General features: G+C 47.0%; 1 protein-coding gene across 2 annotated transcripts in view; it reads right to left on the bottom strand.

Moving 5' to 3' along the window:
• The window catches only part of shroom2a (shroom family member 2a), a 373,192-nt gene that overhangs the window by 210,882 nt on the left and 137,852 nt on the right, over nt 1-24,458 (bottom strand). For both annotated transcript variants that reach the window (XM_072514197.1, XM_072514196.1), the window contains exon 2: nt 3,029-3,180. In XM_072514197.1, the coding sequence (XP_072370298.1) occupies nt 3,029-3,180 (152 nt within the window). The remainder of the gene's footprint in view (nt 1-3,028; nt 3,181-24,458) is intronic.

Here is a 24,458-nt window from a genome sequence, read left to right on the forward strand (position 1 = left end):
AAAATTTAGAGTACCCAATTATTTTTCCAATTAAGGGGCAATTAGCTTGACCAATTCACCTAACCTGCACATCTTTGGGTTGTGGGGGGTGAGATCTACGCAGACACGGGGAGAATGTGCAAACTCCACACGGACAATGACCCGGAGACGGGATTGAACCCAGGTCCTCAGCGCCAAGAGGCAGTAGTGCTGATCATTACGACACCATGCTGCCCTTAGCATAAGTAAAGTTAACAGTGTGTTAAGACTTAGTAATTGCAATCCTAGCACTGAAACCTAAGTTTTACAAACTTGGGAATTACATTCCTTCAGATTTTAACTATTTTTAAAAATTGATGTAAGGAACTTGTTAAATCTTTGTTTCGTGTTTCTCTTTTCAATTCCTGTTCCTGCAACATTGCAGTTTCGTTTTAAACTGCAGACCTTGGTCAATCTGGTCAAACTGAAAACACCCCTGATCTAATATACTGGCCCAGATCTTCCCTTTATGCTCTGTGCACAGCCTATGATGTCAGTTTGATGGACTTGGCAAGCAGCCAATCAGTGCATCTGAAATTCTGAGACATCTCCTGGTCCTGCTTGCAATTTGTGGAGCCATTCAGGACCTTCTTGAAGAAAGGCGGGCCATTTTGTCCTCAGTTCCTTGAAAGATCCAGGCAAGAAGCAGCTTTAAAACATGCTCTTTCCCTCAGCTCTTTCTGCCTGGTGATTTAAGAGGTTTCCAGCCAGACCTGTGGAAGCCACCCCTGTTTAAAAGACTGCAGGTAGTAGCCAGACCTGTGAAAGGAACTACTGTTTTAAAAGGCTGGGAGCAGTTTCTCCCACCAGGTCTTTAACAGTTTAATCCTCTGTCTGAATGGCTGGCAAAAGCCCAGTCTGAGAAGTTTCTTCACAATATAGCCAGAATCTCTGCACAGAGACCAGACAAGCAGTTGAAAGACAGAGTGGATATAGAATCTGCTGCAAAGAGAATATTCTACAGCCTGCAGGTTCTGGTCAAAGGCACCATTAGAAGATCACTGGCTAAATGGACCGCTACCTCAGCAGCAAAGAACCATCTCATACCTCTTAAACCCTGTTATTTTTAAACCTTTCCCCCCTTTCCAATGTGTGTCTGTCCTGTGTGTGTCGAGGTGGAGAGTGGGACAGGGTTTTGGAAATAGTTAGAATTGCAGGCCACTGTTCCATTCTTACCATTATATGTTCATCTTTTTCCGCCTTTTTCTTTTAATTTAAAGAGCCCAATTCTTTTTTTTCCAATTAAGGGGCAATTTAGTATGGCCAATCCACCCAACCTGTACATCTTTGGGTTGTGGGGGTGAAACCCATGCAGACATGTGGAGAATGTGCAAACTCCACACGGACAGTGAACCGGGGCAGAGATCGAACCCGGGTCATCAGAGTCGCGAGGCAGTAGTGCTAACCACTGTGCCACCCTGCCGAGGGTGTCGTAACATTGAAAAATGTAAATAATATTCCTATTTCTTTCCGTATCTTCCATCTCCCTTATAATCTGGTCTGCCTTTTCCTCTCTTTATTTTGATTTCTGTCCCTGATTTGACACTGAATTAAATATTTTAGCTTGCTCTTCTGCATTTCTGGTCTGTGTGGCCCAGTAAGAATTCCTTAATCCGAGCTCAGAGGAGAAAAGCAATTGCTGTCTCTGCTCACGTCGATCCCAGCATCACTTGTATTGAGTGCGAACCTGTTTGCCTTTCTCATGAGTGCAAGTCCCAGAAGATTAATTCAAAGCCTGTGGGAAAGTGGAAGTGTGAAAAGTGGTCAGCGCTGTTCATTCGCTGCGGATTGCAAAATCTGGGCCCTTGCGTTTGGACAGTTAATTTTACAACAGCTAACTATTTCACAGAATCTTACGACACACCGGGAAGTCACCCACCCTATTTTGTTCCTGCCAGTTCATCAGAGCTCACCAAATAGCCCCACCTTCCTGCTCTTTCCCCATAGCTCTGCATTTTCACGTACACACACAATTCGATTCTGAAAGTCATTTTCGAATGTGCTTCCACCAGCCATTCATGCAGTATACTCCTGGTCACGACAATACATTTGGTCAAAACAAAATTCCCCTCATCTTCTCCCTGGTTCTTTTGCCAATCACTTCAGAAGTGTCCTCTGGTTACCAACCCTGCTGTGGGGGATGTCAAGGTGTAGTGGTAATGTCACTGGACTAGTAAACCAGGGGCCCAGACTAATTCTCCAGGGACATTGGTTCAAAATCCCACCCTAACAGTTGATGGAATTTAAGAAAATCATGCTGCCAGGGGGAGCAGTTTATCCTTATTTGCTCTATCAAAATCCTTCATGATTTTGAGTGCTTCAATTAAATCTCTGCTCGAAGGAAAACAATTCTAAACTCCTGTCTATCCACATGTGTGCTGCATCATCATGAATAATAGTTTTCCAGGGGGCAGCACGGTGGCGCAGTGGTTAGCATTGCTGCCTCACGGCACCGAGGTCCCAGGTTCGAAGTTCGATCCCGGCTCTGGGTCACTGTCCGTGTGGCGTTTGCACATTCTCCCGTGTTTGCATGGGTTTCGCCCCCACAACCCAAAGATTTGTAGGCTAGGTGGATTGGCCACGCTAAATTCCCCCTTAATTGGAAAAAATGAATTGGGTACAGTAAAAAAAATGTTTTAATGAATAATGGTTTCCTTGATGTCTATATGTCACAAGGAGGAGATCGGCCGACAACAATGTCCAGGAGAGAGTGAAATTATACTTCTTCTGTCTGACAATGAAATTTAGGACTCACAATTGTTAGAAGACTTCAACCACCAGTTCCAAATACAAGAACAACTTGAGAAGCAAGAAGAGGCCCACAAATTACCCAGTCTATTTGAACCCAAATTCCCTACCGCAACAGTTGCTGCCTGGCTTACTGTGCATGTTCCAGAAGGTTCTACTCTTAAACTGATCTGCTACGTCTGCACCAAATACTGGGACCTTCTTTCCAGGTGAATGGACCAGGTTTGAGCACTTACGCCCTGGGGTTTGATTCATGCCTCACCTTCTCACCACTATCTTCAGAGTCCTGTGCGAGCCTTTCACAAGACAGATTGCCTCTTGCCTGTAGCCGGTGAGGATCACATCGTTGATGCTAACCATCTCGTCTCCGACTTGAAGCTTGCCCATCGCTGCGGCCTTGCTCCCCTCCTCAATCTGCAATTGAACAGACAAATTGAACAGTTACAGAAACTGCTCATTTCACACCCGCCACTCTATGAATCTAACATCCTCCCAAATAAATTCCCTTGTGGTGACCTGGAATGTACTGCCTGAAAGGATGGTGGATGCCGATCCAATCTGTTAAAACCTCCACGAGGGCAGCACGGTGGCACAGTGGTTAGCATTGCTGCCTCGCGGCACCGAGGCCCAGGTTCGATCCCGCCTCCAGGTCACTGTCCGTGTGGTGTTTGCGTGGTTTTGCCCCCACAACCCAAAAGGTGGATTGGTCATGCTAGATTGCCCCTTAATTGGAAAATATTGGGCACTCTAAATTTTTTTTATTTTTTTAAAACCTTCATGAGGACCATAGGGAAACAATCAGTGATCTCCCTGTAGGACTTGTGGCGTACGGGCTCCCTGGGGAGAAGGCGGAGGCCAATGACCTGAGGCTCGTTAAGGCAGAAGGTAAAAGCAGGCCCAAGTCAGAGCCTGGTCAGACCTATCCTCCCAGCGAGGGCTGCACCGAAAGTGAGATGTTGTGCTAAGCATGTAATTGTAAATATGTAAATAAATTCACCTTTGTTACCAACAGAGTTATGATACAATCCTAACTCTCTACGGAAAATTATCATTCATAAACCCAGAACAACCGGAGAGAAAGAGATGCTCTTCAGTCATGTAACGGTACATTATCGCATGTGATCAAGTATGATATCAATGAGCCCTAACAAAACTGGGTCAATGGGAATCAGGGGGAAAACACAAAAAGAAGCTGGTTATGGTGGTGAGAGGTCAATCATCTCAGTGCTGGGACATCACTGCAGTAGTTCCTCAGCGTAGTGCCCTAGGCCCAACCATCTTCAGTTGCTTCCTTCCATCATAAGGTCAGAAGTGGGGATGTTACCTGATGACTGCACAATGTTCAGTACCATCTGCTACTCTTCAGGCACTGAAGCAGTCCATGCGTACATATAGCTACAACTGGACAACAATTGTGCCACTAAAGTGCCAGTCAATGACTATCTCCAATAAGAGAAAAACTAACCAGCTCCCCATTTCATTCAATGGCATTACCATCGCTGAATCCCCCACCATCAACAAGGGGAAGCCCCCTCTCCTTTAAATCCGCCACATCGCACCTCTCCTCAAAAAGTCAACCCTGAATTAACTTTACCATCCTTCCATGTACCATCCAATCACTAATCTCCACCACAAAGGAGAACAGAAAATGAATGCAATCTAGTAAAAAAACATAAAAGCAGACATAAAAGCTTCTATAGTATGTAAAAAGGAAGTGCTTGACGAAGACAAATGTGGGTCCATTACAGGCAGAGTCAGGAAATTCATAATAGGAAATAGAGAAATTGCAGAGAAGCTACATGATTACTTTGCCACTATTTTCACTAAGAAATATATTCAGGAAATCTCCCAGAGTTGAAGGAAATCAGTATTAAAAAGTTTTACTGGAGAAAATAATGGGACTGAAAATTGCTAAGTCCCTGGGACCTGGTATTATGCATCCCAGAACATTGAAAGAGGTTACAATAGGGATAGTGGATGCATTGGTGATCATTTCCCCAAATTCTCTAGCTCCTGGAATTGTTCCTGAAGTTTGAAAGGTAGTAAATGTCATCCCACTATTTAAGAAGGGAGGGAAGGAGAAAAGAGGGAACTACAGACCTTTTAGCCAAACATCAGAAGTAAAGAAAATGCTAGAATCTATTATAAAGGATGTGGTAAATGGACACGTGGATAATCAGGATCTGATTGGGCATAATCAGCATGGTTTTTGAATGGGAAATCATGCTCGATTAACTTGGAGTTTTTTTGAAGATGTTACTGACAAACTTGAGAAAAGAGAGTTGATGGGATGCAGTATATTTGGATTTTCAGAAGGCTTTTGATAAAGTCCTCCACAGGAGGTTGATTAGCAAAATAAAAGCACCTGGGATAGGAGGCAATTTACTGGCATAGAGTTTGGATTGGCTAACAGGCAGAAACAGAGTAGGAATAAACGGGTCACAATTGGCAGGCAATGGCTAGTGGGGTACTGCAAGGATCAGTATTTGGGGCCCAGCTATTCACATTATATATCAATGTGGGGACCAAATGTAATATTTCCAAGTTTGTGGATGATACAAAGCTCAGCGAGAATGTGTGTTGTGAGGAAGATGTAAAGAGGCTACAGGTGGATTTGGACAGGTTTATTGAGTGGGCAAGAACATGGCAGATGGAATATAATGTGGAATAATGAGGTCATCCACTTTGGTAAAGGGAACAGATGTGCAGAGTATTTCCTAAATAGTAAGAAATTAGAAAGTGTAGATGTACAAAGAGACCCATGTGTCCTTGTCCCCAAGTCACAGAAGGCTAGCATGCAGGTGTAACAAGCTATTAGGAAGGCTAATAGAATGTTAACCTTTATCACTGGAGGATTTGAATAGAGGAGCGGTGAGGTCTTGATTCAATTGTAGAGAATCTTGGTTAGACCTGCACCTGGGGCATTATGTGCAGTTTGTTCCCATGACCTCAAAGGATATTACTTCCAGCGAAAGTGCAGCCAAGGTTCATCAGGCTTGTTCCAGGGATAGCACTTAGCAAACCTGAATTACATACCCCCAGTTCACCGTGTCCCACCGTCGGCCCATCCACCCCCTCACCGTGTGTCCTCTGCCCAACATCTCCCAACTTCCCTCCCTCTTGCTGCTTTTCACCCCTTGCCAACTGGGTGCCTAGGTGAGTTGGGGAGGCGGCAAACGGTTCATGGATAAAGCACAGACAGGATTCGAGGGGGTGGCGGCGAGAGGGCTGGGGGGAGAGGAGTGGGCAAGAGGGTTCAAGGGGCAGGAGCGAGCAAGAGGGTTTGAGGCGGAGGAACCGGCGCGAGGGTCCGAGGGGGAGGCGGCAAGAGGGTCCGAAGGGGAGGCGGCGAGAGAGTTCGAGGGGGCGGCGGTGAGAGGGTTTGAGGGGGCGGAGTGAGCGAGAGGGTTTGAGGGGGAGGAGTGAGCGAGAAGGTTTGAGGGGGAGGAGTGAGCGAGAGGGTTTGAGGGGGAGGAGTGAGAGAGAGGGTTTGAGGGGGAGGAGTGAGCGAGCGGGTTTGAGGGGGAGGAGTGAGTCAGAGGGTTTGAGGGGGAGGAGTGAGCGAGAGGGTTTGAGGGGGAGGAGTGAGTCAGAGGGTTTGAGGGGGAGGAGTGAGCAAGCGGGTTTGAGGGGGAGGAATGAGTGAGAGGGTTTGAGGGAGAGGAGTGAGCGAGAGGGTTTGAGGGGGAGGAGGGAGTGAGAGGGTTTGAGGGGGAGGCTGTGAGAGGATTTGAGCCAGGCCATTAACAATGAAGTGTGCGGAATCTGATGGGCTGGTGGACGGCTGTACAGGCAAAATGTCTAAAGGGTATTGAGAACGGAACCCATTGTTTTCAGTCCCCACTTCGAACTCTGTTCCGGAGCTGCCAGGATATCACTCACTCACTGACCTACACTGGCTCCTGGACATCACTCCTGTGCTCACTGACCTACACTGGCTCCTGGACATCACCCCTGTGCTCACTGACCTACACTGGCTCCTGGACATCACCCCTCTGCTCACTGACCTACACTGGCTCCTGGACATCACTCCTGTGCTCACTGACCTACACTGGCTCCTGGACATCACCCCTGTGCTCACTGACCTACACTGGCTCCTGGACATCATCCCTCTGTTCACTGACCTACAATGGCTCCTGGACATCACTCCTCTGCTCACTGACCTACACTGGCTCCTGGACATCACCCCTGTGCTCACTGACCTACACTGGCTACTGGACATCATCCCTCTGCTCACTGACCTACACTGGCTCCTGGACATCACTCCTTTGCTCACTGACCTACACTGGCTCCTGGACATCACTCCTCTGCTCATTGACCTACACTGGCTCCTGGACATCATCCCTGTGCTCACTGACCTACACTGGCTACTGGACATCATCCCTCTGCTCACTGACCTACACTGGCTACTGGACATCACTCCTCTGCTCACTGACCTACACTGGCTCCTGCACATCACTCCTTTGCTCATTGACCTACACTGGCTCCTGGACATCACACCTCTGCTCACTGACCTACACTGGCTCCTGGACATCACCCCTGTGCTCACTGACCTACACTGGCTCCTGGACATCACCCCTCTGCTCACTGACCTACACTGGCTCCTGCACATCACTCCTTTGCTCATTGACCTACACTGGCTCCTGGACATCACACCTCTGCTCACTGACCTACACTGGCTCCTGGACATCACCCCTGTGCTCACTGACCTACACTGGCTCCTGGACATCACTCCTCTGCTCACTGACCTACACTGGCTCCTGGACATCACCCCTGTGCTCACTGACCTACACTGGCTCCTGGACATCACTCCTGTGCTCACTGGCCTACACTGGCTCCTGGACATCACTCCTTTGCTCACTGACCTACACTGGCTCCTGGACATCATTCCTCTGCTCACTGACCTACACTGGCTCCTGGACATCACCCATGTGCTCACTGACCTACACTGGCTACTGGACATCACCCCTCTGCTCACTGACCTACACTGGGTCCTGGACATCACTCCTCTGCTCACTGACCTACACTGGCTCCTGGACATCACTCCTCTGCTCACTGACCTACACTGGCTCCTGGACATCACCCCTGTGCTCACTGACCTACACTGGCTCCTGGACATCACTCCTCTGCTCACTGACCTACACTGGCTCCTGGACATCACTCCTCTGCTCACTGACCTACACCTCCTGGCCATCACCCCTGTGCTCACTGACCGACACTGGCTCCTGGACATCACCCCTGTGCTCACTGACCTACACTGGCTCCTGGACATCACCCCTGTGCTCACTGACCTACACTGGCTCCTGGACATCACCCCTGTGCTCACTGACCTACACTAGCTCCTCATCGTCACCCCTGTGCTCACTGACCTACACTGGCTCCTGGACATCACTCCTCTGCTCACTGACCTACACTGGTTCCTGGACATCACTCCTCTGCTCATTGACCTACACTGGCTCCTGGACATCACTCCTCTGCTCACTGACCTACACTGGCTCCTGGACATCACTCCTCTGCTCACTGACCTACACTGGCTCCTGGACATCACTCCTGTGCTCACTGACCGACACTGGCTCCTGGACATCACTCCTCTGCTCACTGACCTACACTGGCTCCTGGACATCACCCCTGTGCTCACTGACCTACACTGGCTCCTGGACATCACTCCTCTGCTCACTGACCTACACTGGCTCCTGGACATCACCCCTGTGCTCACTGACCTACACTGGCACCTGGACATCACCCCTGTGCTCACTGACCTACACTGGCTCCTGGACATCACCCCTCTGCTCACTGACCTACACTGGCTCCTGGACATTACCCCTCTGCACTGACCTACACTGGCTCCTGGACATCACCCCTGTGCTCACTGACCTACACTGGCTCCTGGACATCACCCCTGTGCTCACTGACCTACACTGGCTCCTGGACATCACACCTGTGCTCACTGACCTACACTGGCTCCTGGACATCACCCCTGTGCTCACTGATCTACACTGGCTCCTGGACATCACCCCTCTGCTCACTGACCTACACTGGCTCCTGGACATCACCCCTCTGCTCACTGACCTACACTGGCTCCTGGACATCACCCCTCTGCACTGACCTACACTGGCTCCTGGACATCACCCCTGTGCTCACTGACCTACACTGGCTCCTGGACATCACCCCTGTGCTCACTGACCTACACTGGCTCCTGGACATCACCCCTGTGCTCACTGACCTACACTGGCTCCTGGACATCACCCCTGTGCTCACTGACCTACACTGGCTCCTGGACATCACCCCTCTGCTCACTGACCTACACTGGCTCCTGGACATCACCCCTCTGCACTGACCTACACTGGCTCCTGGACATCACCCCTGTGCTCACTGACCTACACTGGCTCCTGGACATCACCCCTGTGCTCACTGACCTACACTGGCTACTGGACACCACCCCTGTACTCACTGACCTACACTGGCACCTGGACATCACCCCTGTGCTCACTGACCTACACTGGCTCCTGGACATCACCCTTTGCTCACTGACCTACACTGGCTCCTAGACATCACCCCTGTGCTCACTGACCTACACTGGCTACTGGACATCACCCCTCGGCACTGACCTACACTGGCTCCTGGACATCACCCCTGTGCTCACTGACCTACACTGGCTCCTGGACATCACCCCTGTGCTCACTGACCTACACTGGCTGCTGGACATCACCCCTGTGCTCACTGACCTACACTGGCCCCTGGACATCACCCCTGTGCTCACTGACCTACACTGGCTCCTGGACATCACCCCTGTGCTCACTGACCTACACTGGCTCCTGGACATCACCCTTCTGCTCACTGACCTACACTGGCTCCTGGACATCACCCTTCTGCTCACTGACCTACACTGGATCCTGGTTAAGCAACATCTTGACTATAAAATTTTCAATCTCTTTCATAATCTCTCAGTGGGAGTTTGTTTTGAGCAGAATGCTGCAGTATTTTCAACAACAGTGATGACACATCTCACATTTTTCATTGTGAAATGCTTTGGAATGCCCCACAATTAAGAAAGACACTAATATAATTCTTTCTTTTGGCAAGTGGGGCCATCATGGTAAAGAAGCGAGTGCAAAACCGTGTTCATATTTGTGTTGCCCTATTTTTCCAAGTGCAACATTCTGAAGCAAAATGGCAGAATGACTGGATTCCTGGTCCACCTCCCACGGGGAGGTAATGGTTGGGAACTGGAATAATATTTTCAGAACTCCCGGGAGGGGGAGCAGGAGTGGCCGGCACCGAGGAACAGCATGAAATCCAACAGGTGCTCTTTGTACCAACTGTGTTGGTGGAAGGACAACTCCCCGGGTGGAGCAGGAGCGAAAACAAAATCTCTAAAATGTTGTTCCACATACGACCCAATCCCATGGTGCCCTTTGCTTTATGTTTTCTTTTACAGAAAGGCATTGCTTTTGGCACTCTCACACCAGCTTGGTTTAACATTCGAGCGGAGCACGGTACAAACTGACAAAGTGTTGCTTAGTCACACAGACGCCGATAGACACACACAGAAACACAGACAGACACACAGAAACAGACAAACACGCAGAAACACACACAGACACAGAAGCATACAGACAGACACACATAGAATCACAGTAACTTAATTTGAAGCCTACTTGTGACAATAAGCGATTTTCATTTCATTTCATTCATTTCATTTCATTTCTCATACAGGCAGACAAACATTGAAACATACAAACATTTTGAAACATACAGACACACATAAACAGACAAACACGCAGAAACACACAAACAGGCACAGGCAGGCACACAGAAACATGCAGACAGCCACAGGGACACATATAGACACAAGACAGCCACAGGAGCACACAGACAAAGAGACAGACACAGAAACACACAGATACAACACAGAAACACACAGACGCAGAAACACAGACAGGCGCAGAAACACACAGACAGCCACAGAAGCACACAGACAGAGAGAGACACACACACAAACACACACAGACAAACACAGAAATACACAGAGAAACACACAAACACAGACAAACACGCAGAAATACAGACACAGAGAGACACAGACAAACACACAGAAACACACAGACACAGAGACACAAGTAGACACACACAGAAACACAGACAGACACAGATAAACATGCAGAAACACACACAGACACCGAGACACCGACAGACACAGAGACACAGGCATACACAGAGACAGACATGCACACACACACACACAAAGACACAGAAATACACTCGCCAGGCTTCTCTGGTCATTGAATTCAATTTTCCTGCCAGCAACTCACCCCAGGCGCGGATGTCCCGCCGGTGTAGGGTGGTTACAATGGGAAATCCCACTGACAAGCGTGGGAATATATAATCTTGCAGTCAGCGAACGTTGTGTGGCCGAGAAACACGTGGCTGGGGGACCAGAGAATCCTGCCCACTGAAATGAAAATCGCTTATTGTCACAAGTAGGCTTCAAATGAAGTTACTGTGAAAAGCCCCTAGTCGCCACATTCCGGCGCCTGTTCGGGGAGGCCGGTACGGGAATTGAACCGTGCTGCTGGCCTGCCTTGGTCTGCTTTCAAAGCCAGCGATTTAGGACAGTGTGCTAAACCAGCCCCTATGACTGATAGGCGCACACACACACGCAGATACAGCAACATTTCAAACCGATAGCGCTTGGGAATTGTGCTCTTCTTCCCCCAGTTCAATTGGACCATCAATGTTTATCTGATCAACAGGCCAACAAGTTCAAAGACAATATGGCCGCTCAGCTACTCGAGTCCATCTACCACACAAATAGATGATGGTTGATCTGTCTGTTAACTTCATTGAGCCTACTCTGCTGCAGATCCACTGCCAAAAATCTATCGAGCACAGTATTGAAAGTTGACCCCCAGCATTCCGCACCTTTTGAGGGGAGAGTGTTTCAGATTTGCTGTGCCCTTTGTGTGGAAAAGTGGTTCCCAATTTCATTCCGGGAAATTCTGGCTCTAATTCAAAGATCATATTCCCTTCTTCTGGATTCCCCTGAGCAAAGAAATTGTTTCCACATATGCACCCCATCAAATCTCTTGATCTTTCTAAACACCTCAAAATACTTGTCAAAGGTTTCAGTGCATAAACTGATGTGAAGCGACTGCGGTTAGATTCTGACTGGAGTGAGGAAGTCTCCGTAAAATTCAATTAGGAATCTGTAAAGATATATTTTTTTCATAACTTTCAAAGTACTTGATCATTTTCCCAGGTATGTTACATCTGCTTTTAATAGGTAATCATCAGGGCAGCACGGTGGCCCAGTGGTTAGCACTGCTGTCTCATGGCGCCGAGGTCCCAGATTCAATCCCGGCTCTGGGTCAGTGTCCGTGTGGAGTTTGCACCTTCTCCCAGTGTCTGCGTGGGTTTCACCCCCACAACCCAAAGATGTGTAGGCTAGGTGGGTTGGCTACGCTAAATTGCCCCCTAATTGAAAAAAATGAATTGGGTACTCTAAATGTATAGAAAAATTAGATAATCCTCGTTGACAGTAAAATATTGAAAAGGGCAGCAAATGTGGCACAACAGATAGAAATACATTTTTGGGGCATAAACATCGCTGGTAAGGTGGCATTTATTGTCCAGCCCTTCTCGTCTTAAACTAAGTGTGGCTTGCTGGACAGTCAAGATTTGATCACACTGATGTGGGACTGGAGTCACAACCAAGTCGGACTGGGTGCAATCATCAGGTTCCCTTCCCAAGAGGACATTGGTGACATTAGTAGGATTTTCACAGAAATCCCAAAGCTCCACAGTCAATAGTCAATAGCCCCTCCACTCATTCTAGCTTTCATTCTCCAGGTAACATCTTTACACAGAATTCAAATTCTCAAGCTGCCAAAGTGGGGATTTATTGTAAATTGTTCGAATTTAGCTGCAATGCTACGTTGTATAGCCGTAAGAGCTTTTCAATCATTTCTCACATTACACTTCAGAACAGATATCTGATTGGCTGTACAGAGCACTGGAGGGTCCTGTGGTTATGAAAATACGATACAAATAAATCTGTTAAAAATACATGGGTGGCACGGTGGCGCAGTGGTTAGCATTGCTCCCTCACGGCGCGGCGGACCCGGGTTCAATCCTGGCCCCGGGTCACTGTCCATGTGGAATTTGCACACTCTTCCCGTGTCTGTGTGGGTCTCACAACCACAACCCAAAGACGTGCTGGGTAGGTGGATTGGCCACACTAAATTGCGCCTTGATTGGAAAAAAAAATAATTGGGTGCTCTAAAAAAAAGATTTTTTTTACATCTGTTAAAAATACAACAAAAAAAAACTTTATTTTTCTTCAACTATTTTCCCTGACAATGAAAGTGATGGAAAATTGATACTGGGACACAATGCAGCCATTTTACAGGTGTGAATTGGGCACAAGGGCCTACCAATGTGGCACAGGGACATCCTGCTCATGTATAGAAGATAGAGCATACAGTACAGAAGGAGGCCATTCGGCCCATCGAGTCTGCACCGACCCACTTAAGCCCTCACTTCCACCCTATCCCCGTAACCCAATAACCCCTTCCTAACCTTTTTGGTCACTAAGGGCAATTTAGAATGGCCAATCCACCTAACCTACATATCTTTGGACTGTGGGAGGAAACCGGAGCACCCGGAGGAAACCCACACACACACGGGGAGAACATGCAGACTCCGCACAGACAGTGACCCAGTGGGGAATCGAACCTGGGACCCGAGCGCTGTGAAGCCACAGTGCTATCCACTTGTGCTACCATGCTGCCCATGCACAGACAGATGCCCATCGGTAAATAGGTGCCACATTATCCACAATGTTACAGAAATCCCAAGCTGAATAACAGCAGCTGATAAGGTGGTGAGAGTACCACAGAGAAACCCGATCATTTTGTTTTCTAATATCCCGCAGCACATCACTGCAAAATGATCCAGAATACAGGCGGCCTTATCCAATCAATAACCAGTGGGGACAGGGACCAAGGCAGCATCCCTTTGCTGTAGCCAGCTGCACTCCAGGTACCCAGTACAGTCTGGGGCGCAATATAAACTTCCAACTCCTGGACTATGGTGCTCAGAACCACAATGGGGGGGGGAGAGCGCATCCACCAAGATGCCCCCATTATTTTATTTTTAAACAAAGATATTCAGCTCATTTTGAAATCGGGAACATTCAATTTCCCCTTTAATAACCACCAAAGACATTCAGTTTACCAGGATACCAGACTTGCAAGCGACAAGCGATGATTCAATCTGTTATTGCAGCACGTTACTCCATTGCCAAACATCATGTCTGGGAGGCCATTGGCCTTGAGGATTCAGCGGTTCTCCAGAGATAACGGGAACAATGTAATGAGGCAAGCTGCTTATCTGGGAATATTAAGAGGATATGATTCATTCACTCTCTCTCACACAAGATCGAAATAAAAGCCAGGACATCAGCACCCTGCTGTGTGGAGAAGCAAAGGCAGACTCCATGCCTCATACTCCCACAAGCACCGTCAAGCACAAGGGGCAGGAAGTAATTTCCAATTCATTTTCTTTGACAAAGCAACTCCATGCAAGTCCTGCCACCCGCTTTCTCCTCTTCCACCCGCTCACAGCACTGGCACTTTGAGATGGTAAACAAGATGTTCATTGCTCCTTATACCACGAGCTACAGGAGCTAAACAGAGCCCTCTCCATTCACATTATTCGACAGAATATCTCTGGAAACGTGTCCAGCCCTACAAGCCTCCGAGAGGTAGCAAACATTGTTGGCTAATGCTCCTGTGAAGCGCGTTAGTGTATTTCACTGAGGTGCTATGCAAAGGCCAATTGAGTTATAATCTCATTTCACAACCAGAACCTGGGATTTGAACTCGAGTCAGATTGGAGAAAAAAAAATTCACCCACAGATGGGGTGGAGGGGTTCTGATTGAAAGGATTTGGGAGTCTTCCCAACCCAGTCCCCATCGCTCACAGGCCCACTGTGCAGACAAAGTCTGCACGCTCCGCCATTCTCACCCAGACACGGCAGATTGAGGTGATTTTCTGGCATTCAGCTGCACGTCCATTACAGAGACAGAGAAGGTACTTTACAATATATGTGTGTCCTGTACTATGCACGTCTTTATTACGGTTCTATTACGACATTGGATGCAGAATATTGAAGATATTCCCAGTGTCCCTCTATATTATCTGCAACAATTTCAAACTTGAAGCCATTGTCTCCTCCTTTGAATAAAGAACATCATATTCAACGAATTTTACAAGAATACCACGTTAGGCCTGAACTGAGCAGGACTTGTCGGAGTCAGGTCAGGCATTAATTAAACCTGCTATTTGCGACAGCAGCCGGGACTAAAAGCCAGGGGCAGTGAAGAGACCGGAACAAACACCCCCAGAAAGGTCAATAGTTTTGGAGTGTGACATTATGTGTAAAGTCTGGCACATTAAGAGTTAATGTGATACCATATTTTACCACCAGATGGAGCTGGGGAGCAGCCCTCTAAAAGGGAATGCCTCTCAGACGTCTGGGAGAAGGTGTAAGAAGGGATACAGAGAAGCTTAGAGTAGGTTCAAGTTAGGTTGGTTAGTAGTATTGAGTTCTGTAGTATAGATACAATATAGTCTAATTTATTAGTTAATACCTTGTAACGTGTTCAAATCATAATTTCTGTAGTGTAAATAAACTAGCTTTGTTTAATAACATAGCTTGATGTTGTTTGTCTGCACTACAACTTTAATCCATCCTGTGTATCATAAAGAACATCACAAGGAGTGAATGCCTGGAGGTGGTGAGCAGGATTCTCGATGGGGGGAAAAACACCATTGAAATGTTAAGCCTTAACATAACTTACCAGGGGTTGATACAACCACAGCCCAGAATAAGTCAGCAAAAGAACTCAAGACACAACATCAGGGATCAAGGTGTTATATTGGGTGTGAAGGACAGTCACTGGAGTTCAGATCATGTTCAACCAAGATGAGCATACAAACAATACAGGACAGATAAAAACCCTCTGGTCTACCCAGCCTGTCTGCACAATTGTGATATTTTTGTACAATGCAATATGTACTCTCTAAATGATGATGGTGGGTAAAACGTGTATGATCCACTCGCTCAGTGAGCAAAATCACAGAGTGTCTGCCATTGATTCACAAACACCAGAGGTTCACAAGTTCAATAGGCAGTGCTGAAGTTAGCTGATGCCAGTGGGGGCAGCAAAAAGGAGGACAAATTAATGCGGGAGAGATTGGAAGGAAGCCCACTTCTGATTGACATGGGCAGAACACCATTGGGGCGTCTGTTCCTTGCAGGACAGAACCTGTTCACCTGGGTATCTTGGTACATCAGTCACAAAATGTCAATATGTAGGTACAACAATTGATTAGGAAGGCACATGGAATGTTGTTCTTTATTGCAAGGTTGGAATATAAAAGTAGGGAAGTCTTGCTACAGCTGTGCAGGGCATTGGTGAGACCGTACCTGGAGTACTGTGCAAAGATCACCTTACTTAAGGAGGAACAGACTTGTATTGGAGGCAGTTCAGAGAAGGTTCATTTGGCTGATTCCTGGGATGAAGTTGAGGAAAGTTGAACAGGTTGGGCCTATATTCATTGAAGTTTCAAAAAATGAGAGGTGATCTCACTGAAACATGTAAGGTTCTGAGTGGGGGTTGAGGGGCTGGACAAGGTGGACGCAGAGAGGATGTTTTCTCTTGTTGGGGAATAGAGAACAAGAGGACAGAGTTTAAAGCAGAGGTGCCCAAAACGTCGATGGTGAGCTCGTTTCCAGTTGACCCCGCGCTTGGCGCATGTGTGGTGCGCACTTTCTGCACGCTACACATGCACAGTGTCTGCGTAATAAGCATGCTCAGAGTCGATACATACATGGTGCACGTGTAGAGTTGGCACATGTGCAATGTGAGCTTTCTGGCAAGAGGAACAATTGAGACCCAGTTGATTCAACCTTAAACTCAGAGGTAAAATACAATGCTTCAAGCTTCAGTCACATCACTTTACATAAAAGTATGTCATTAACTTACTTGATGGATATGTAATAGTTACCCCTTCTCCATATGTTTAAGGAATAACTTCACTTAAAAAGCTTTTGAAATAAAATATCTAGTAAATAAAACAAGAACTCGTTTGGATTGGTCATCAATTTTGGCTCTGAAATCAGACTCCACTTTCTGCACGTGCCGTCTCAGTGGGAAAGGTATGATGTTACAACAGAAAATAAATTAGACACTTACTGTTTTGCCCAGGCTGATGAAATGTAACTCCCACCTACCTCTGTTGACTGCAAAAATACAAGTAGCCTTTGCTACAATATTGTAAGATTTTATCCTTCGTCCTCAACCCAGCTCCTAGTAGGTGAAGTGCACAAAATGACCCTCACTTGTTTGCATTCATGTTTTAATAAGACATCCTGGACACTTTGAATAAGTGCCAACTGAATATTACATATTATTAAACCGTTGCTACTTAAGGTACAGTAGCAGATACTATGTTACAGGATTTGTAATCCAAGGACTTGTCTAAGGGCCTGGGCAACACGGTAGCACAAGTGGATAGCACATGTTGCTTCACAGCGCCAGGATCCCAGGTTCGATTCCCGGCTTGGGTCACTGTCTGTGTCGGAGTCTGCACGTTCTCCCTGTGTCTGTGTGGGTTTTCTCCGGGTGCTCCGGTTTCCTCCCACAGTCCAAAGACGTGCAGGTCAGGTGGATTGGCCATGATAAATTGCCCTTAGTGACCAAAAAGGTTCGGAGGAGTTATTGGGTTACGGGGATAGGGTGGAAGTGGGGGCTTAAGTGGGTCGGTGCAGACTCGATGGGCTGAATGGCCTCCATCTGCACTGTATGTCCTATGTTCTATAATACATAGATCAATGCGTTTGACAGTAAATCTTCATGAAACTGTAATCTTGGTCACAGGATCACAGGAAAATACAGTGCAGAACAGGCCCTTCAGCCCATCAAAACCGTACCAGTACATGACAAACACCTGACCTACCTACCGAATCCGAATTCCCAGCACTTGGCCCATAGCCTTGAATGTTATGACATGCCAAATGCTCATCCAGGCCTGAATTCATGGTCTGGAGGACAAGAATTTAAATTCCATTATGCTGTTGAAAAATTAAAATTCAATGAATTAAACCCAGTTAAATTCTGGAACCAAAAGTACCAGATTGTTGCAAAAGCCCACCTACCTTACTAATGCCCTTTAGGGGAGGAAATCTTTACATAATAGTGTGCAATCATAGAATCATAGAAGTTACAGTGCAGAAGGATGCCATTCGGCCCATCGAGACTGCACCGGCCCTACTTAAGGCCACTATCCCCGTAACCCAGTAACCCCAACTAACTTTTTGGACACTAAGAGGCAATTTAGCATGGTCAATCCACCCAACTTGCACATCTTTGGACTGGTGTTCTTGGTGCAACTTTCTTATTTTTATCCATAGTCAGGGCAGCACGGTGGCACAGAGGGTTAGCATTGCTGCCTCACGGCACTGAGGTCCCAGGCTCGATCCCGGCTCTGGGTCACTGTCCGTGTGGAGTTTACATTCTCCCCGCGTTTGCGTGGGTTTCACCCCCACAATCCAAAAAAGATGTGCAGGGTAGGTGGATTGGTCACGCTAAATTGCCCCTTAATTGGAAAAAATTAATTGGGTACTCTAGATTTATTTTTTAAAACTAAAAAAATGTTTTATCCACAGTCTGGCAGTATAAAGTCTACATGTTTGAATGTCCCTATGGGGAGAGTGGAAAAAATAGATCTCAAGTCAGTAAATTCCGGGCTTCCCTGGTTTAAAGATAAGGGGCTGGATTCTCCGCCCGCCGCGCCACATTTCTGCCTCGACCTGCCGGCGGGATTCTCTGTTACGCCGGCCGGTCAATGGGGTTTCCCATTGTGGGGCAGCCCCACGCCGTCGGGAAACCCCCGGGCGCCGGCAAAACAGAGAATCCCACTAGCGGAGAATCCCGCCCCACGGGTCTCCTATTCAAGATGGAGATGAGGAATGTCTTCGCTCAGAGAGTTGTCGGTCTTTGGAATTCCCGATCCTGGCGAGTTGTGGAGGCTGGGTCATTGAATATATTCAAAGTTGAGTTAGGCAGATATTTGTATGTCAGGAGAGTCAAGGGTTATCGGAGGAAGGGGAGTTAAGGCCATAATCAGGTCAGCCATGGCGGCGATCTTTGCAAATCACCTGCTTGAACCGGCTAGATTTGATGTTAGGTTCTAGAGCTGGGAGGACGTGGGGGTGGTAGGAATGAAGGACTTGTTTCTGGAGCGGTGATTTTGTGAGTTTGGAGGAGCTGATGGAGAGGTTTGGGGGTCTCACGGACCAAAGCTTTCCGGTATATGCTGGTGAAGATTTTTCCGGCATTCCCGGTGATGCCGCCCTCTTCACTGTTGGAGGGAGTGCTGTCGGTGGCGGGTATGGAGGAGGGCGGTACCTCGGGGATTTAGGGGAGGATTCTGGAGGAAGCTATGGTACTGCTGGAGGGGGGTAAGGCTAGGTGGGAGGAGGAGTTGGGTGAAGGTGCTGGCGGAAGGGGTGCGGTGTGAAGTGAACGCCTTCGAGCTCTTGGTCCATAGTCCTGTACATTACAGGGCTTTAAATGCTTATGTAAGTATTTTTAAATGTGATGACAGTTTCTGCCTCCACTATCCTTTCAAGCTTCAAGTTCCAAGATCCCACCACACTCAGGGTGAAAAATGTTCTCCTCAATTCCCCACTAAGCCTTCTACCAATTAATAGGACCTGGTTATTGACCTCTCTCATCAGGGAAATAGGCCTTTCTATCCAATTTATCTAGGCCTCTCATAATCTACATCAGTTAAATCTCCCCTCAGTCTCATGGGGGTGGCATGGTGGCACAGTGGGTAGCACTGCTGCCTTACAGCTCCGGGGACCTGGGTTCAATTCGTCTTGGGTGACTGTGTGGAGTTTATAAATTCTCCCCGTTGTCATGATATTCAGATAAACATATCATGGTGCAAACACTCATACACACTGATGGACAGATCAACGGACCAATCAACACACAAGCAACATCACAGTCAATCACCAGTGAGAGCACACGCACTATAAAACGGGGAACATCACAGTTCCCGCTCATTCCAGCAGGAGACAGCTCAGGGGACAGAGCTCACAGCGTGCCCCTCAGACATTCACCATGTGCTGAGTGCCTCTCTAAGATAGTGTCCACAGGTTAACGGGTAAATTACGAACTACAGTCATAAGTTTACAGATGTTGTTATTAAGAGTAATAAAACTGAGTTGTACCATCTACAACCGTGTTGGTTCATCTGTATAGCGGAACACCCAACACAACACCCGCGTCTGTGTGGATTTCCTCCGGGTGCTCCGGTTTCCTCCAACATTACAAAGATGTGCAGGTTAGGTGGATTGCCCATGCTAAATTGCCCCTTGGTGTCCAAAGGGTTATTTGGCGTTACTGGGTTATGGGGATAGAGTGGAGGCGTGGGCTTAAGTAGGATGTTCTTTTCAGTTAGCACTGCTGTCTCACAGTGCCGAGGTCCGAGGTTCGATCCCGGCTCTGGGTCACTGTCCGTCTGGAGTTTACACATTCTCCGTGTCTCCATGGGTTTCACCCCCACAACACAAAAATGTGCAGGTGGATTGGCCATGCTAAATTGCCCTTAATTGGAAAAAATGAATTTGGTGCTCTAAATTTAGTTTAAAAAAAGTAGGGTGCTCTTTCCAAGGGCATTGCAGACTCGATGGGCCAACTGGCCTCCTTCTGCACTGTAAGTTCTCTGAACTCCAAAGGAAGCAAGCCCAGCGTATCCAAGTTTTACTCATAGCTAACATTCTCCAGTCAAGACAACATCCTCATAAATCTCTTCCGGGCCATCTCTGGTATGATCACATCCTTCCTTTAGTGTGGTGACTAGAATTTATACAGGACTCTTGTGACCCAATACGTTTTTTCTGGATTTCTGAAATAGCCTCCTTGCTTTTATATTAAATACATCAGCTAAAAAAAAAGAATGATTCTTGTGTGCTTTAACTACTTTATTGATCTATTACGGATCTAACTTGCCGTTTTCCTTTGGATCCCAATGGCTCTTACTTTTCTGACCAGCCCATTGTGTGGAACTTTGTCAGAAGCCTTGGTAAAATCCATATAGCCAACATTACATACGTTACGCCATGATCTTATTGAATGGCGGAGCAGACCCGAGGGGCTGAATGGCCTACTCCTGCTCCTAATTCATATGTACGTATGCTCCTGAATGCATTTTAATACACTGATTTTACTAGAGTAGTTAAAAATCCTAGGTAATACTGCTCTATTGTTAGGGTTGCATTTCTCATCAACGTACTTGCACATTTCCTCTTCTATCTCCTACTATATATTTTGGAGCCTATAGTACACTCCAAGCAATGCCATTGCCCCTTATTTGTTCCTCACTTCAACCTATAAGGTGTAATTTGGTGATCCAATATCTGTGACTTTATTTTTTGAAATAAATTTAGAGTACCCAATTATTTTTTTCCAATTAAGGGGCAACTTAGTATGGCCAATCCACCTACCCTGCACATCTTTGGGTTGTGGGGGTGAAATCCATGCAGATACGGGGGAATGTGCAAACTCCACACAGTGACCCAAGGCCGGGATCGGACCAGGGTCCTCATTGCCGTAGGCAGCAGTGCTAACCACTGCGCCACCATACTGCTCATCTGTGGCTGTTTCTTGAACCAATACAGCAGCCCTCTTTTTTTTCTCCAGCTGTGATATCATTGGTATTGACATGGACCACTACCCTTGGTTGTTACACTCCACCCCCACCAACCCAACGGGGAGTGCTCTCCATTGCTCAGTGACATCCTTCATCCTGGTACCAGGGAGGCACCACGCCATCATGGAGTCGAGTCTGTGGCCACGGAAACGCCAAACTATTTAGGGTGGCACGGTAGCACTGTGGTTAGCACAGCTGCTTCACAGTTCCAGGGTCCCAGGTTCGATTCCCGGCTTGGGTCACTGTCTGTGTGGAGTCTGCATGTTCTCCCCATGTCTGCGTGGGTTTCCTCCAGGTGATCCGGTTTCCTCCCACAGTCTAAAGATGTGCAGGTTAGGTGGATTGGCAATGATAAATTGTTCCTTAGTGTGGGCTACACTGGACAGGGGAAGTGAAGGCTGAGGTCTGTGTGGCAAAACCTCCAGGAACATATTAGCCAGAGTTGGCAATCCAACTAACGGCCATTGCGACAGATTCGGAGTGAGGGGCAGTGAAATGGCATCAGCTGGATTGGTTCTGATGGAACGCAGGTTATTCCCATGATTTGAGAAGTCTGGTTCTGTTCAATGCTGCGTTAAGTAGCAAAGATATATTGAATGCACTGTGGCTCCAGTCTACGCTTAATACCTTTGGCCTCCTGTGGAGAGACATTTGTTGCCACATGCTGTTTGACATACCAAACTGCTTTTTCCAACGGGGTTGTTCTTCTGATCCAACACAGCATGTACAAGTTAAAACCCCAATGCTGCTTGAGGCAAACAACATATGAGCCATCTGTTGAATTCATACTGTTCTTACAAGCCTTGTGTATATATAACTAAAAGTCAATGCAAAGGAGCTTTTGCATGCATGTACCACTGTTGAGCATTAAAATGCTATACTTGCTCAGAATTTGAAATCCAGGTGATTGTCAGACACAAACGGAAACATTTCTTTTCATTATAAATTTAGAGTACCCAATTCTTTTTCTCCAATTAAGGGGCAATTCAGTGTCGCCACTCCACCTACCCTGAACATCTTTGGGTTGTGGGAGTGAGACCTATGTAGACAGGGGAAGAATGTGAAAACTCCACACGGACAGTGACCCGGGGCCGGGATTGAACCCGGGTCCTGGGCCCCGTGAGGCAGCAGTGCTAACCACTGTGCCACCGTGCCACCCCCACAAACGGAAACATGAGCCCAAATTGGTGGGAAGGCCCCAATCCTCATCAGAAAGTGATCAGAAATGGCCCTGTGACTTGTCGGTAATGAAACAAGCATGAACCAGTATTTACTGGTTCGGAGTGTGAGTGGAAGTCCGAGCTGAGGAAGTATTCAAGTGGTGAGCTGTCGAGCTGTGGAAGACCACCACTGAATGCAAGAGACTGCAAAAAGCCCCTTAGTGACTGGAATGTCGGCTCCGCTTACAAATTACACAATGGGCCTAGTTTAGGCCTCAAATAGTGCTGCCATTTGTAGCTGTAAAGGGGAAACTGAATCTGCAGGTGACTTGACAGACCAAGTCGCATTACTGGAAAATTTTGTAACGTTTTGTTTCAATATCTTCTCAGCTCCAATGATTGTCCTCATACCTGACAACATCCGGAATGAGAAGATTACCTGTGTGAGCAAAGGATGACTCAGATCTGTTGTTACTGAATAAATCTAAACCACCTCACAACCTCAGGACATCCCAAAGCACTGCATAGCTAACAAAGTACTTTTTAAAAGTGTGGTCAATCTTGTAAGGTAGAAAACATAGCAACCAATTTGCGCACAGCAAGATTCCACAGAAAAGCAACGTGAAGATGTGACTTAAGAAATAAATAATGAGATAAATAAAGCACCTCTAAATGTATTAAAATGTCATCAGGCACTTCACAGGGTATTTCCCAAACAGATATACAATTGTGTTTGTCAAACCTCACGAGGGCTTCTTTACTGATTGGCCTAGTCACCTATTTTGTACGTTGGAATACTTGCCAAGCTTCTCTGAAAGCAAAATACTGCAGATGTTGGAAAACTAGAAATCAAACAAGATGTTAGAGAGAGTGGAGAGAAAAAGGTAGGGTAAATGTTTGACGCCAATGACTTTTTGTCATAAAAAAAGAAAAGCTTCCAGTTGCACTGAAGAGTCTTTGCCCCGAAACAAGTTCTTCCATGCTCACCCTGGTCAGAAATCTATGATGCGGGGGGGGGGGTTTAGGGTAGCGTAGAGTAGGGGGTTGCTTATGCAGGTTCGTGCGAGAGGGGAGCCGATGCTTGCATTATGTCTTATTTGCTTTTTGTACACTACGGTATAATGTTGCTGTTTTATATGCCAAAAATACCCCAATAAAATTGTTTATTAACAAAAAGAAATCCATGATGCGAGGGAAGAGAAATAGATGAAGAGACAATTGAAGAGAAAAAGATGGGAGAAGCAGACGGGCAAGTGCTCAGAATAAAACAGAATGGCAGAAGAACAGTAAAATGGACGGCAATGCCTTTTACTTCATGCTATTGTGCACTCTGGATGGTGAATGTCTATAGAATAATAAGCTAGGATTGTTAGGTAAGCCTCACTTTAATCCTCCAACCAAAAGTGACATAATTGGACTTCTAGCAATGAAGAACAGGAACCCTGGCTCCATTTAAAAAAAAATTAATTCAGGAGATGTGGGTGTTGCTGGTTAGGCCAGCATTTATTGCCCATCCCTAGTTGCCCTTCAGAAGGTGGTGGTGAGTTGCCTTCTTGAACCGCTGCACTCCTTGAGATGTAGATACACCCACAGTGTTGTTCGGGAAGGAATTCCAAGTGACCGAGTGACAGTGAAAGAACGGCATTATATTTGCAAGTCAGGGTGGTAAGTGACTTGTGGGGATGGGGGGAGGATCTCCAGGTGGTGGGATTCCCAGGCATCTGCTTCTCTTGTCCTTCTAGA

This window comes from Scyliorhinus torazame, chromosome 8, assembly GCF_047496885.1.
Source record: "Scyliorhinus torazame isolate Kashiwa2021f chromosome 8, sScyTor2.1, whole genome shotgun sequence".
Taxonomy (NCBI): Eukaryota; Metazoa; Chordata; class Chondrichthyes; order Carcharhiniformes; family Scyliorhinidae; genus Scyliorhinus; species Scyliorhinus torazame.